The sequence below is a fragment of the Mytilus trossulus genome, chromosome 14 (assembly GCF_036588685.1).
Source record: "Mytilus trossulus isolate FHL-02 chromosome 14, PNRI_Mtr1.1.1.hap1, whole genome shotgun sequence".
NCBI classification, from domain to species: domain Eukaryota; kingdom Metazoa; phylum Mollusca; class Bivalvia; order Mytilida; family Mytilidae; genus Mytilus; species Mytilus trossulus.
The window spans coordinates 4,827,651-4,845,182 of NC_086386.1; the positions used below are offsets into that span (position 1 = coordinate 4,827,651).

A 17,532-nucleotide genomic window follows, 5' to 3' on the forward strand; every position below is an offset into this window, starting at 1 on the left:
CCCATTTCCATTCTCAATTTTAAATATCATCCCATTAGCCAGTACTTCGATACTATTATGACACACGGATTTTGTTATTGAAATTTGCTAATACAAAATGTAGTTAGTTGTTCTAAATCAAGGAATATATCATCATGATCATGTAAAGCTCTGGTTCCTTTCTCAGCTTTGGATATACCTTTTTGTCCTTTTGGTTTATAATAAAATTAAGAATGGGCATAGAGAATATGTCAAAGAGACAACAACCCAACTAAAGAGCAGACAACAGCCGAATGCCACCAATGGTTCTTCCACGCAGCTAGAAAATCCCGCAATCAGAGTTGTCCTCAGCTGGTCCCTAAATAAGATGGTGTACTACTTCAGGGAAAACATTCACCTTTGTAATAAGGTTTGGATGTTCAAATTGTGGATAGTTTTCTCATTGGCAATCATACCAGGCGTCACGGTCATAAAACTTTCGAGTATGATTTTTGTACTCAGACTCGAATATCAACCAATCAAATTGCTGGATTTCATGTTTCGAGCATGATTTTTGTGCTCAGAGTAATGAGCAAAGTTTTATGCCTTCAAGGCCTGATCTTCTTTTTTTATACTTACCTTGGGCGTCACTGAAAAGACATTGTTTGTCGAAATTCGTTTCTGGTGCAGATAAATTTGTACCGCTTATGTTGTTATCAGTATAAATAGCATATAATGAAATAATAGAAATGCATAAATATTATGTAATTTATTAAATGTTTCAAAACAATATGAATATTCTTAATAATTAAAGCGTCTCAATTGTCTACTGGAAAAGTTTAAACAATTCTTCCAGTGAATGATCCATTCACTTAATGCCACGATCCACACTTTGGAAAATTTAGCGGTGATTTTGGATGTTCATGAAGCTCACCAACTTGGAAAACTAGGCCCATACCAATCTCTGCGTGAAATTCTATGTGACAGTGGAAAAACCAAAATCCTAAAAAAGACAAAAAAGTTATTGATTTTGAGATAGGACTACTGTATACTAACTTGTTATATGTTTTCCGTCCTTTAAATGTCTTGAATTCGTCTAAAAACCACCCAAGTCACACTTTTGTATTATTTTGTACATAAATCATGTCGTTAGTTTCCTCGTTTGAATGGCATAAAAAATCGTTGTTAACCGATGTGTCATTTAGTCTCTTGTGGATACACGTAAACTATAATAGGTCAAAGTACGGAATGGTCGAACATATTTACCTGGATTAGTAGCATGGAACCTGACAATCGTGTATTCGCCATCTGGTAAAGTTATAGTATCTTAAGAGTCGAACTTATTTACCTGGATTAGTAGCATGAAACCTGACAATCGTGTATCCGCCATCTGGTACAGTTACAGTATCTTTAGAGTCGAACATACTTACCTGGATTAGTAGCAAGGAACCTAACAATCGTGTATCCGCCATCTGGTACAGTTACGGTATCTTTAGAGTCGAACATATTTACCTGGATTAGTAGCATGGAACCTGACAATCGTGTATCCGCCATCTGGTACATTAACGGTATCTTAAGAGTCGAACATATTTACCTGGATTAGTAGCATGGAACCTGACAATTGTGTATCCGCCATCTGTTACAGTAACGGTATGTTAAGAGTTGAACATATTTACCTGGATTAGTAGCATGGAACCTGACAATTGTGTATCCGCCATCTGTTACAGTAACGGTATGTTAAGAGTTGAACATATTTACCTAGATTAGTAGCATGGAACCTGACAATCGTGTATCCGCCATCTGGTACAGTAACGGTATCTTAAGAGTTGAACATACTTACCTGGATTAGTAGCAAGGAACCTAACAATCGTGTATCCGCCATCTGGTACAGTTACGGTATCTTTAGAGTCGAACATATTTACCTGGATTAGTAGCATGGAACCTGACAATCGTGTATCCGCCATCTGGTACAGTAACGGTATCTTAAGAGTGGAACATATTTACCTGGATTAGTAGCATGGAACCTGACAATTGTGTATCCGCCATCTGTTACAGTAACGGTATGTTAAGAGTTGAACATATTTACCTGGATTAGTAGCATGGAACCTAACAATCGTGTATCCACCACCTGTTACAGTAACGGTATCTTTAGAGTCGAACATATTTACCTGGATTAGTAGCATGGAACCTGACAATCGTGTATCCACCACCTGTTACAGTAACGGTATCTTAAGAGTCGAACATATTTACCTGGATTAGTAGCATGGAACCTGACAATTGTGTATCCGCCATCTGGTAAAGTTATAGTATCTTAAGAGTTGAACATATTTACCTGGGTTAGTAGCAGAACCCTAACAATGGTATATCCGCCATCTGGTACATTAACAGTATCTTAAGAGTCGAACATATTTACCTGGATTAGTAGCAAGGAACCTGACAATCGTGTATCCGCCATCTGGTACAGTTACGGTATCTTTAGCTGCCCGTTTTGTAAGATTTCTGTGCAATAATCCAAGGTCGTCTAGTTTTTTTACTTCCTCTAAAGTTGTAGTGGATCCAAGCTGTAAGAAATATGTAATTGCAAATTATCAAATATCTCTTTAAGTAAGGGATTTCCTCATATAAAAAAGATGTGGTATGATTGCCAGTGAGACAACTGTCCACAAGAGACCAAAATGACACAGACATAATTAACAACTATACTCATACTCAATTTTGTAAAAACTACAGGCAAAATGGTGATTTATAAAAATAGGCAGATATGGTATGAATGCAAATGAGAAAACTACCCACAAGAGACTAAATGACACATAAATTAACAACGAATGTTTATGCAATTCAAACGAGGAAACTAGCGGCATGATGTATGTGCAAAATTATGAACGGAAAATAAATATGATATACAACATCAAACAACAACAACCGAATTACAGGCTCAGATATTTCAAAATGTTTATGACTTCATTGTGAAAATAAAACTGATATTTCATTTTCAAATTTTTAGATTTTATTCACTGATACATATGTACTAGCCCATAATTTTCTATCAACCGCGGAATTTGACTGTTTTTGTAAGTTAATGCTCTTATCATACCCTCTACTTTAGTGTGACAAAAATTCAAGTGAAGAGAGAATCTCTTAACTATGCATATGCATACATGTAGCTTCAATTTCTCAGTCGAGGTTTGTTAATCGTTTTTGTTAATCGTTTTTATTATTTTTTATTTGTTAGTGTACTTCAAAATTGTATTACGTGTCGGTTTAAATTCTGATGGAATATATATCATACATCACATACATCAATCACAGACGTTGGCCTCTTGTTCATTCAAAAGTTTTAGTGTTATCACATAGCTTCATTAAATGTATATATTATAACATACAGTACTACATTTCAATCGCTAACACATACAAACGATCTTTAGTAACACAACAAAAGGTACAATTCTACCTACCCTATCCATACCAACTACTCGGAAGTATTTCTACCTACCCTATCCATACCAACTACTCGGAAGTATTTTTACCTACCCTATCCATACCGACAACACGGAAGTATTTCTACCTACCCTAACCATCCCAACTATTTGGACGTTATTTCTACCCACCCTATCCATACCAACTACTCGGAAGTATTTTTACCTACCCTATCCATACCAACTACTCGGAAGTATTTCTACCTACCTTATCCATCCCAACTACTCGGAAGTTATTCTACCTACCCTAACCATCCCAACTATTTGGACGTTATTTCTACCTACCCTATCCATACCGACAACTCGGAAGTTATTTCTACCCACCCTATCCATACCGACAACTCGGAAGTTATTTCTACCCACCCTATCCATACCGACAACTCGGAAGTTATTTCTACCTACCCTATCCATACCGACAACTCGGAAGTTATTTCTACCCACCCTATCCATACCGACAACTCGGAAGTTATTTCTACCCACCCTATCCATCCCAACTACTCGGAAGTTATCTCAACCTACCCTATCCATACCGACAACTCGGAAGTTATTTCTACCCACCCTATCCATACCGACAACTCGGAAGTTATTTCTACCTACCCTATCCATACCGACAACTCGGAAATAATTTCCATGTAAATGCATAGGATGGTTTGCATCATATGTATGTCCTTCATCAATGAGCACCAGTTCTACTGTATCTCCCAGTGACACTTTCTGTACATGTACACACTCACAGTACTCCTTGGTACAGTCAGTTGTTTTATTTAGTGTCTCTGGATTACATAGTAATTCCTGCAAGAAACGAAATAATTGATTAATTAAGTTATGAAATGCACCTGTGCTTTTTTGATATATTTCACACGCATGCGTTTTCAAACTTTCTTTTTGATTAGATTAGGTTTTTTTTGTACAGTGCAAGTCTTAACGTTTCATCTATTAGGCTTTATTTTTGCAGCTATACATTTTCCAATGACGTAACACAACAATTGAAGAGGTTACTAAATGACTTATGACAGCCACATGCGGTATACGTAGGATTAAATTACTGTATCGTGATCTTTTCGAAGACTCCTAGTGTTTAATATCGGTTAAAGTGCACAAACTTTAATAACAACTAAGAAACATTTGAAATTATGCTTGAAGATATGCATTCTGTTTTACCATTGTTTGCAGAATTTTTCATTTAATCAATTTAAACAGGTCGATGAAACCGAAATAATATATAAGAAACAAAATTTATTTGATATTCTGACAAAAGTAATGATAGTCTTTCTTGGAATAAAATCCACAAGATCTAAGATGTCTGTTAGTTGTCTGTGCTAATGGGTAACAGTATCATTATCATATACCCATTAGCTCATTGTAATAATACTAATACATATAACAATAAGTGTATAAAATAATATCACTGTAACGTGTTGGATAGATGCTCAAAGAGTAATGTGATGTTTCAACTATAATTGCTAGAACTACAGCTGTATATTAGACAGACCACATTATCAAGACTCTAATCTTCAGTTTTTTTTCTATATTGCATGTATTTAATAGAGTATCTGAAAACATACGATGCATGCTTCTATTTTATCCGTTTCTGTGTGTGTTGTGTCGTTGTTCTCCTCTTATATTTAATGCTTTCCCTCGGTTTTAGTTTGATACCCCGATTTTGTTTTTTGTCCATGGATTTATGAGTTTTGAACAGCGGTATACTTCTGTTGCCTTTATTTAAAGACTATTTTAGTTATATATAGAGAGCATCTTTTAGTGGACCGACGAGACGGTTTGCAATCCTTGAAATAGTATGTTGTATTTTTGACTGTTTTAGTTATACAACAAGAAGATGTTGCGTGATTGCCAATTAGACAACTCTCCACAACATACCAGATAACACAGAAGTTAACAGTTATATGTCACCGTACAGCCTTCAGTAATGAGCAAAACCCATACCACATAGTCAGACATAAAAGGTCCCACAATGACAAATGTAAAATCATTAAAACGAGACAAAACTAATGGTATAATTAATGTACATAAAGTTAAACGAAACACAAATATATAGCAACAAACGACATGCAACCAATGAATTACAGACTTGGTACAGACACAAACATAGAGAATCTAACCTTGGGCAGTGGTCTAACAGTTCATCATAAGAACGAACTATTAGTTTTCTTTCGACTTACCTTTGGGATGTCATTAAACTGTGATAACACTGGTGATGGTGGTAATGTGTTAGATATGTGATTAATCTGTGGTGTATAATGGATATGGTCATGGTCATGCATTTGGTACACATCATTTAATCTGTAGTTACTGATATTGTAGAAGTCCATTGCCAGATAAAACCGTTTGTCCGGAACATCTTTCAGTGATGCATCATCGTCAAGTTTTGATACCAAACTGGAGACTGGTATAAGTGTCTCTGTCTCTTGAGAATTCAATGGGTTCAGTGTCTTTAATTAAAACGACGGTAAAGATAGATTATGACTGTATTGGCATACACGTTTAAACGAAGGATATGTACAAATAACGTCGATATCGATATCATAATATCAAACACAAAACAATTAACCTTTTCATGCCAAGAAACCTAGCTAAAAATTCCGGTCGACCCCCCTATCAGTCATTCATAGATACAGATTTAATTCCATTCAACAAATTAAATTATGACCTTTATGTTCGTGTCGCATAGAACTACACGGTTATATACCAAATGGTCAATTTTAATCATCTATGTAATTTGCTCTATGGAGTGTTTGCAGAATTTCAAGGGAGGCAATTTCTTGGCATGGAAACCATATTACAATTTATTGTCATAAAACGAACATTCTTACAAGGTATTCTTAAGAGTTAAATGTTTGTCTATCGTTTATGATGCACGGTTTATTAATTTGAAGTCATATCTGTATCATTTATTTAGTTTAGCATGTCTTTATGCCATTTTAAGCTTACTTCTTTGAATCCATTAACAAGCAATTGCCAAACATTGATCTGAAAGTGTTCATCTTACTTTCTTTCAACTGTAATCATTGAGTATGTATAGTTAGATCATATCGTCGTTGAGGTTTTTCGATATCCATTTTCGTTTATAAACTATTTATGTAATTTATGAAAACTTTAAATGTATTTTAAGAGGAACAGCATTTTACAGAAAGTCAAAAAATGTATTCATTTATATATACCCTGCGTGTAACTTTATGTACTACTGGGTTGTTTTAACAATTTTCACTACCGATAAAGTCCCCCATGGTCAGAACTTATGTATACCACCAAAATAGAAACTTCTATATACCTTTCCATCTCTTTTTCTATCATCATGAAATCTTGACTCCGATGGGTCAGTCTCGTTGGCTCCTCGATATCTTATGATAGCCAGCTGTGAAGCATTTTTCACTCCACAGTCTGCAAGTCCTACAACTCTCATCCAGTAATTGTCAACCGGCTGATCACCGTTTATGATGACGTCATAACGCTCACCGTTGTACATTACCAGACTTTCCACTTCTATTGGTTCGATTGGAGTTCCGTCGGTCGCTATGACTGTTAAGTTGTGGTCATCAACAGAGATATGTTTAGGACAATAAAGCAGACCGTTACTGATCAGTCGAAAGCGGTATCGGCGACCAGAATCGATTGTAAAAACTTCAAATGGCGTGTACACTTCACTTCCTGTAGGCGTCGTAAACTTTTGAAATGCTCCCTTTCCTAAAACATAAGATTATGAGTTAAAACAAAACTAATTGTTTTAAAAACTAAACTGTTGATAAGTGTATCAAAATATTCGATAAGAGATATAATTTGAAAGAGGCGTGTATGACTGAGAGAACCAAAAATAAAAAAAAAGTTACTGAAATACGTGTGTGACACTTTAATCAAAAGAAATATATTACGCAGTGGCGGATCCAGGGAGGAGGGGGTGGGAGTCCGATGGGTAGAACCCCATCTTTTTCAAAATGACTGGATCCGCCCCTGTAAGAAAAACATGTGTGGTCGTTAATTTTGTAGACGTATTCTTTTATGAATTCATGAATAGTTGTTTCAAGATGGGTTTACAATAAGACTGGAATAATGCTGGCGATCATTCATTAAATTAACAGAACCACCATCATCTGTTATGCACATCAATAGGGTCTATTTCAGATGCTCCATGTACATTCACACGTTGTGATGAATCTTACCAATTTTTAGTTCGACATAGGAACCAATTGGTATTGTATACAGTTGGAAAAACATACGCTTAACTTCATTATGTCGTTGGATATTGCTTTTTTTTTTAAATCATGGCCCATTCATGTATCTTGCAAAAATTTGCTAAAATGACGTACCGTTTATAAGCATTGATGCAGGTTTGTTGTCGCCATCCGCAAGATAATGATGGGCAAATTTGTTGATTGACAGCTCTGTCAACCAATCGTTGATGATTACTGTATACTCTGGTGTGTCGATGTCGTACATGTTGTATTGTTGATCTTGTTCTGGGGTTTGGCGTATGACTAACGGACCAAAGAAACCATCAGATCTCTGTAATCCTGAGTGAGCATGCCAAAAGTGTGTTCCTGATGTCGATGCCTTAAATCTAAAAATACAATATTATAATTGTATTTAGATTTGTCTGTCTCATCTTTATTTGGTTATCCTTGACATATTTGGCAAAGTGAATACCAGTTGGATACAGGGGTTATTACTCTGATATTGCTACTGTTTTTACTCGAAATTAATAAATGTCTAAAATAAATACAAGTATATTTGAAATTTAATGTCTTATATTTTCAAGCATTATTTTTTTTTGCAGATTAGATCAGATAAAGTCAAATAAACATTACTGCTAAATAACTACACAGCTGTTTTTGCAAAGGTACTATTTCTGTACTAAAAAATGCAGTACTGGAAATTTACTTTTAATATTTTACTATTTCTTTACTTTAAAACTATTGTAATATTAAGGTACTTTTAATTTACAGTACTTGATTTGTACTAAATGTTTTGGTACAGAAATAATATAATATTCCATTTTTGAAAATCATAACTTTAAGAGATTTGAAAAAGAAAAAAAACTTTCAAAATGCTGAAAATGTAACGGTAGTACTACAAAAATCTGTAGTACCTAAATTTCAAGTACAAAATAAAGTACAGCACTGTAAAATACATGTACCTAAATAGTACAATAATTTAAGAGTAACAAAATAATACTGAATTTTAAAGATTTCCTTACAATTTTAGTACAGAAATAGTACCTTTGCAAAAGTAGCTGTGTACAGTAAATTATTAATGATTTATTTATATAAGGCTGCGTTTATCACCGAGTTTTTTTTTTAAATCTTCAAAAATGAAAATAATACTAGTTTTTCACACTGTTTTGAATATACTTGATTATCTCTGAGTTTGTTTTTAAAATCCTCCATAATGTAAATAATACTAGTTTTTCACACTGTTTTAAACGTACTTGTACTGGAATGAAGTGTATGGTAGTATTGGACACTGTGTTACCATGGCTACACCATCCATAAACTGCGATTCTCTCTGGTGTATACCATGCCAATGTACAGATGTTCCTTCGCTACCCTCCAGCTTATTGTGAACATTTACAACTATTGTATCGTTGTAACATACCTGAAAACGTACATGTATATTGGGTTATTGTAGTTTGAAACATATGAATACTATACAATCACAAACACATGTAAAGAGACAGTAATGAAGAATAAAAGCAAAAGTTTAAGACCGAAAAAAACCAAACTATTTGAATTAGAATAAATCAATCAATGGAGGAAGACCAGATCTGTATGATGACGAAGACCAATCAGAAATGTTAAAAAGGGATCTGTATGATCTTTTGTTCAAGACTATTTTCCCGATTTTCATTTTCAGATTTGTTGAATTGTACTGTATTTGCAAACCAATCACTCAATAAAGGAATTACGTGCAACCGAACGCATACACGCATACACAATTGTTCGGATGACACATTCAAGTATTGATTGGACATTTATTGTCATTTTAATGATTACGTAAGGTGTTTTAACTTACTAAAGAATAAGGTTACACTTTGTACTTTGTTTCGTTTTATCAATTTATCTGATTTTAGGGACACATGCTCTCTTGGTAAAACGATTCCTTGATATACGTGTACCTGGTTACTCGTCCTTGCAACACACGAATTTCATTACAGATATTACATAAGAGGTTAACATTTCCTTTAGATCGATTTAAAAAAGTTTTATTTGTAATATCCCTATGATGAAACCAAATTTAAAGTCTAGACTCTTTATCTATTCAACATTCAAAAAATAGTTTGAAACATAAAAATCTAGGTTGGGTAGAACGTGATGAGGGTTTGCTGACATCATATTATTTTTTAACCCTAATAGTAATATCTTGTATTTAAATGTTGGTGTTTTTCACAGTTCATGTTTGGATAAATTATACCTCATGTAAATTTGAAAAAGAAATTAACTCAAGAGAAACTGTGTACAATTGGTGCCCATTGTAAAACATTATAAATCTCTGAAAAATCAGTGTAAATAGGCGCATCATATATACATAAAATGTTTTCTTAATATTTGAAATAAGGTTTAAATAATTTTGATTCCTGACAAAATACAAATTTTAATCTTCGTAATAAAACTAGATGTGCGTGAAGTAATGAAGTTGTACAATGTAATAGTGTATGGAGCACTGATACATGATATTTTGTCTTTTAATACAATGTATACTAGTCAGCAAAAGAAACATACAATGAAACATAATGACATTGGCTACACTGTTCCAAGATAGATAATTAATTGCCAAATTGGTCTAATATTTAGATAACCCGAATAATTCAGTCGTTATAATCCGCTGATCTACGAAGGCTACATTAACGCCTGAACGACTTCCTCGATCAAGACCGTCAACCACTATCATATATCTTTATTTCTCAACAAACCAAATTACAATGGTATAGAGATATACACAATAATTACATAGTGTATATGTACAGACATACAAAAATTATACGAAAGCAAGAGGAGGTACATATCATATATTACGATATACATATTAAACTAAATGATATCAAGTACATGAATTACCCAGGAGAGCCTAAATGAATATTTACAATTCTTATATATTTGCACAAGTTATTAAGATCAGAAAGATTTTTACTATTCATCAGTTCATTAAATTTCAATGCATTTGGTTGATTTCTATATTTTTTTCTCAAAAACTGTTTACGCTCATCATTGAATACAGAACACATAAACATATAATGAAATTCATCTCCGATGTCACCAGAATTACAAAGTAAGCATTTTCTATTTTCTCTTGCAACGTTTTGCCATCTACCAGTCTCAATAGGAAATCTATGACTTCCTGTTCTCAATCTACATAATGTAATAATATTTCTATCATCTAAATGTTTAAAATAATATTCAAATTGACAGTTTTCTTTATACATACGGTAGTTTATAGCTTTTGGCGATTCTTGCACGTTAGTGTGCCATTTCTGTTTAAATTGATCAACAAGATTTTGTTTAACAATAGTATATAGCCATGTATCGTTTACAAAATATTGGGTATCCCACACAAATGATAAACCAGATTCATCAAGAATGGATTTAACATGTTTCAACCATGTAATATCATTTTTATATTTATACAATGAGTACTTGTATAGTATTGCAGGAAGTTTTTCTTGTTTTACAGACAACAATTTAGTCCAGTAGTTAATTATACGGAGTTTTATATCAATCTCCAAAGGATATCTGCCCAATTCTCCGTATATCATGAAATTAGGTGTAGAATTTTTAACCTTAAGCAAAAGTTTGCAGAATTTCATATGAACCCTTTCTATAACCGAATTATTACCAAAACCCCAGACTTCACTCCCATAAATTAAAATAGGTTTAACAATCTTATCAAATAATTCAATTTGACATTCAATAGAAAGATTGTGCAATCTGCCTTTTTTGATAACGTCGTACATAGCACACATTGCTTTATTTGCTTGTGCTTTTTTAGCCTTTAAAAAATTCCTGTTCTACTGAATAAGACACCTAGATAAGTAAACTCATTAACAATTTCTAGTACAATATCTTCATAATTAAACTTAACATTATTAGGTAGTCTACCTTTAGAAAAAAATACAATTTTACTTTTTTCTACATTCTCTTTCAGTTTCCACAATTTACAGTATTCAGATAAAGTATCCAGTTGCTTTTGTAAGTCAACCTGAGACTCAGATAACAAGACTGTATCGTCTGCATATAATATAATAAAAAGTTTAAGATAACAATCTAGTTCAGTTTCTAATTCATCTGATAGAGATTTCAAACCATCTATGTTCTTTTCTATTAGAAAATCTTCTAGATCATTTACATATAAAGAAAAAAGTATAGGAGATAAATTTTCCCCTTGCCTAACACCAACATTACATGGGAAAAATTCAGAATATTCATTACTATAAAAAATTCTAGATTTTATGTTACTGTACATATTTGTAATAGTATTAAACATTTTACCATTCACAGAGTATTTAAGTAATTTTGACCAAAGTCCTGCATGCCAAACAGTATCAAAGGCCTTTGCAAAATCAATAAAGGCACAATAAAGTTTTTTCTTTTTCTGTTTTAACAGTTCAAATAATAGATGAAGTACAAAAATGCTATCGGTAGTAGAATATTTTTTCCTAAATCCAAACTGGTTTTCCTTAAGTAATAAGAAATTTTCTAAAAAAGAGCTTACTCTAAAATTGAGTACTGAAGTAAAAAGTTTACCCAAGCAGCTTAAAATAGTGATGGGTCTATAATTTTGTGGATCACACTGATCTCCTTTATTCTTGTAAAAAGGTATAATATTTCCAATAAGCCAGGATTCTGGTACATTTCCCGAACTAAATATAACATTAAAAAGCTTAACATAAACAGGCATAAAAATATTACATGTAGACTTTATATATTCATTTATAATTAAATCATCACCACATGCTTTTCCATTTTTTAGTTTTTTTATACATGTAAAAATTTCTACCTCAGTAATACTACTGTTAATAATTTCATTCAATTCTTGCAATTCTTCTGAAATAGGTATGTTTTCATCTTCAGAAGTTGAAGAATTAAGACTTTTAAAAAATTCGTAAAGAACATCAACAGAAATATTAGCTGTTTTTACCCCCCTGAAAATTCACACCGCTTTGCAATATGGGAATTTTGATTTAAATTGGCAGCTAAGGAAGGAGGAGTTCTGCATGTTAATTGATGTTAAATTATGTAAACTGATGTTGATTGATGTTAATTGATGTTAATTATTTATTATCGGATTTGTGTTAATTGAACGCACGTGGTGAGACTTTAATAAAGTATTTGTCTTGTCTGTCTTGTTTGGTAAGACAATTAAAAGACAGTTGCGCAGACTCATTATCCTGATCACCGCTGATTGGCTCACTCTCTCAGAGAGCAGGCGACGCGGCCAATGATCATAAGGAGTTCAAACCCTCGTGTGGGAGAAAATCGGACACGGAAAGGGCTTGAATTATTCGAGATAATATTTAGAGTGGTATTTTCTTAAGGCAAAAACCCGATTTTTTGGGTTATTTAAAAAATCGTTTTTCACCCCATAAATTAAAAAAATCGATATTTAAACTTATAACGTGATTCATAGACATTGTCTACATAAAATTTTGAATGTTTTTGCAGACACTTGAATACTTAATTGTCATTTTCGAAAGTAGGTGTCGACTTTTGTGAAAATTTTACCCCAAATAAATGCCAAGCTCCCCTAAGGGTGGACACGAATTAAGCTTACAATCCTTGTTTGTAGAGGTTTGTTTTGATTTTAGAACAGAATAATTTGATAAATTTATTAATCTTACATGTATACCAGGGCCCGGTAACATCCTGTTCACTGTGATTATTCCCCTTTGATTCCCATCCGCTGGAACACAATGAGGTCGTCCACAGTCTGTTGTATTGTAAGGACAATCGTAACAAGACTTTGTAAGAGTATAATAGTATTCTACTGTAAAGTTATATTCACACGTCATTGGACGATCTGTCTTACATGGTCTTATGCACGGATGGTCCTTGTAGTCTGAAACAAATATGTTAGAATGCAAACAAAAATACGTCAAAATAAAAATAAAATGGGTTTACCTATATCCCCACACTTGACAACCTTCAACAATGAGAAAAAGCCAAAATCATGTGGTTGGCTATAAAAGACTCCGAAATGACGATATAGAAAACAAGTTGAACCAGAAAACTTCGGGCATGTGGACTTGAAAAGTTTTAGGTTAAGAAATGTTGTACTGATTTGTGAAAATATAATTTAGTAAAATACTATGGATATTTCTTTACAAAGAAATATCGTCGAAACCAAACAATGAATCAGCATGCATCAGGTCATGTAGTACCATTTGTGATCATTTATAAAGCAGCATCTAATTTGATGCGTAGTTTGAAATATTGACTTCTGATGTAACAGTAGCACCAGTAGCACAACATACAATCTATATGGTCGGTCTCGTATGATTGACAATAAATGTCCTTCAGCTTATTGGCTGAAAAATTCCTAAAGGGCTTATGGCTAACTGATCGTCAGAACTGTTTCAGAATTATTAAAGTGAGAACATATTGATTTTAAACAAAAACAGGTTAAGAAAAGAAATATCTTTTTATTGTAATATTCTATACAGAAGTTTATTTCATTGAATTACAAAGCAAAAAATAAAAAAAATACCGAACTTCGAAGAAAATTTAAAAAAGAAAGTATCGAAACAAAAGGCAAAATCAAAAGTTCAAGCACATCAAACGAATGGATAACAACTGTCATATTCCTGACTTGGTACAGGCATTTTCTGATGTAGAAAATGGTGAATTGAACGTGATTTGAAAGACTTTGAAAGCAGACTCAACCTCATGTTGTTATTAGAGTCGCATAAAATTCTATCATATTGGCAACGATGTGTGAACAAAACAAACAAACAGACATAATAGAAATAAATGTCAAGAATAGGGGTACAATAGTCAACATTGTGTTATAATCTTTATCACTATGAAAGTTATCATGTCGCTAGTGTTGATATAGATTGTTTTCATTTTTATGAATTGGTTTTCGGCATCTTTACACTTAAAATGTTTTTGCAGTGCTTCATGGTTTCAATACAAGTGTATTTCTTTAAAAAAAAGAGATGTTGCTAGATTGCTTTACTGTCCAATTTTCTAATAAACCACACATACTTTCTTGTATATTTAATAAAACGTGCGTTTGCATTTTTTTCTTTAAAAATACAAAATGATATTTATTTTTTTTTGTAAGATTTCTCATCTTCTACGATATCTATGCTAAGTTGCATTTTCTATTTTTATGGTCAATTGGTAAAACATATCCGTCTCCCAACATTGATAATTCATACCTTGTAATAAAATATGACCATGCGATTCCACCAAAAATATTAATATTGTCGTCTTCAAAATAAGTAAGTTTGTTTCCATAAATTGTGCCATTGTATTGTCTTATTGACCGATGCGTCTTTTGCCTTAATTTAGATGATATGTCCCTTTTATAGCATTCGGGAAGTTTAATTAATTTGATAAGAAAATCTTGTGTCAATTTACCCACTTTTTCGTTATGTGAAATAAAGTTCACCCCTGTTCATATATGACAAATTATTGATTTTAAGTGATAGGTACTTTAATACGTGTATAGTATATCGTATACATGTACTTATGGTAATTGAAAACGAAGCTTTTATATCATAAATTGCATGTGAAATAATCGAAAAGAAAATGCATATTAAGATACATTTAAATTAAATTAACGTCACTTCCCTCTTTCGATCAATGATATTTTGCACTTCTTTTAAAGAAGCCTGATTTGGGATGCTTCTAGCTACACTGAGATACCCTTGGTTTGTCACGGTTTATATCTTACTGATTTATGCAGATTTCGACCACCCTGCATCAACATTGACATGACGTTCGCTGTTCGAAGTTACAACTTGTCAAACATTTTAACAAAGTATAGAGAAATTTGTATATATATAAATATGATTGCAATTATCATCATTATATTCTTGCCTCTATTTTTTTTAAAATTTAAGCTTTGCAAAGAGTGGAATATTTCACATTTTACCTTCTTGTACAGAGTGTGAGAGCATGCTGGTCAGTTTCGGGAGAGGTTATACGATTTTGATTGGTTTACGGTGTTTTCGGTGCTACACCATTATCAAGTCGTATAGCATGCAATTGTCCTTTTTAAAAATAGTTTGAATCTAGTCTATGGCCGTGTTCACACCAATCGCCGTGTAGAGTAAACATGTTTACAATTAGTTTAGTGTAGTGTACACTGGTTTCACATTACATTTGTTCACATCTATACACCTTGTTTAGCTACCTGTACATAAGATTTGTTCCCACTTGTAAACTATATGTCATTTAAATGTTCATTACGTAGAACTGAATCCAAAATTTTTGAACAATTTTTCTAGCGGTAAGGGAACAACCATTTTTCTTCAAACGGGGGGTGGGGGTGGAAATGGAAATATTTCGATCCCCAATTTGATAAAAAAAAAAAATGGTCATACAGATGATAAAAAAAAGGTCATACAGATGATAAAAAAATTCTGAATCAAGAGTTTCCCCATACATTAGTAATAGTGTTAAATTTTGAAAAAAAAAGTATGTGATCACCAGCATCGAAAAAAAGGAATAAAAAAGTACGCGCGAAAAATTCTGACTCAGATAAAAAAAATAACCCTCCCCCTTTTTTTAAGTTAAGTGGTTGCTTCTTTATGAAAGCCATTTTTATTATTTGTAGTGGTTTGAATATACTAGAGATGTCTCGATTGCGCATTAGAAAACGTTAGCTTCAGCAGCGTGCTTACAGCCGAAAAAAAGGATTGAGATATTAGGGATCTGCCCGATCACTACATTTTTATCTTTTCTGTTTGTTTCAAATGGTATTTCTTCTCTAATGAGTATTTGGTAAAGGAATAGGGTTACGTTTTTTAAATTTATTTTAAGTGGTATTTAACGGATCTGAGATACTAGACAAACATATCATTTACCTCACACTTTTTTAAGTCCTGCATTTATGCGTGAATCGTTGTTTGAGTAAAGACCAGTGGCGAATATTTCTGTGTACGTCAAGTCGATTCGGGAAGACCTTTTCAAATGAATTAGGCAGCAACTATTTACTTGATTTTTTTTGGGAAGGGGAGGGGAGCGGGGGTATGCGGTAGGCTATTGATTTTTTTCAGGACAAATTTTGATGACAAGTTGAATCAATTTTAGCATTATATATAGTGGCAGCTGAGGGTGAAACAAACAAACAAGTTTTCAGGGCCAAAAACTGGAAACATTTTTGGTTTCCAAAACAAAATCCGTAGCTCACCACCCCACCCACTTGCCTTTATGTTTTATACTCATCTATAATTGAGTCAGATTTTTTTTACCGAATATATTGATCAGGGGTTAATAAAGTACGTTAATTTTTTTTAACAAAAAAAATCTTTAAAATTTAGACAATAATTTCTGTAAAGAACTATACTTATAATTATCAAAAATAGTTTCCTCCTTAAATATATACACGGTAAAACTAATGTCCTAAATGCCTAGTTTTGTGTACACTTAACCTACACAAGGCTTACATTGACTATCGACTGTGTGTAGATAAAACATGATTTAAACTACATGTAAACATTGAGTTTTATCAATGGGAACGCAATTGTGTTTAGTTTACGTGTGAGTTACACTAACACAACACCGAATTTAGGTCAATATGAACACGGCCGTGTTCACACCAAACGTCGTGTAGAGTAAACATGTTTACAATTAGTTTAGTGTAGTGTACACTGGTTTCACATTACATTTGTTCACATCTATACACCTTGTTTAGCTACCTGTACATAAGATTTGTTCCCACTTGTAAACTATATGTCATTTAAATGTTCATTACGTAAAACTGAATTCAAAATTTTTGGACAATTTTTCTAGCGGTAAGGAAACAACCATTTGACTTCAAAAGGGGGGTGTTACCCGGGTGGGAATGGAAATATTCCGATAGGTGGCGTGGGCTATTATTTTTTTTCAGGACAAATTTTGGTGACAAGTCGAAATCAATTTTA

General features: G+C 33.0%; 1 protein-coding gene across 2 annotated transcripts; it reads right to left on the reverse strand.

Moving 5' to 3' along the window:
- Positions 1-768: 768 nt before the first annotated feature.
- On the reverse strand, positions 769-15,018 carry LOC134696620 (uncharacterized). Of its 2 annotated transcripts, XM_063558490.1 has the most exons (10): positions 14,821-15,018; positions 13,279-13,496; positions 8,875-9,041; positions 7,757-8,007; positions 6,724-7,136; positions 5,615-5,884; positions 4,032-4,226; positions 2,392-2,519; positions 1,635-1,654; positions 769-961 (listed from the first exon to the last, which is right to left on the reverse strand). In XM_063558490.1, the coding sequence occupies exons 1-10, from the start codon at positions 14,909-14,911 to the stop codon at positions 831-833; spliced, it is 1,884 nt and encodes a 627-aa protein (XP_063414560.1). In that variant the 5' UTR covers positions 14,912-15,018; the 3' UTR covers positions 769-830. The 2 variants fall into 2 exon arrangements, with proteins under 2 accessions (XP_063414560.1, XP_063414559.1); XM_063558489.1 differs by lacking the exon at positions 1,635-1,654 and having other exon boundaries at positions 2,372-2,519.
- Between the last annotated feature and the right edge of the window lie 2,514 nt (positions 15,019-17,532).

Coding starts and splice junctions, on each gene's coding strand:
- LOC134696620 (XM_063558490.1), bottom strand. CDS start 14,911: ATGGCACAATTTATGGAAACAAACTTACTTATTTTGAAGACGACAATA. Junction 7,137..7,756: donor TGCATCAATGCTTATAAACG/GTACGTCATTTT, acceptor CTTATGTTTTAG/GAAAGGGAGCATTTCAAAAG. Junction 1,655..2,391: donor GGCGGATACACGATTGTCAG/GTTCCTTGCTAC, acceptor CACAATTGTCAG/GTTCCATGCTACTAATCCAG.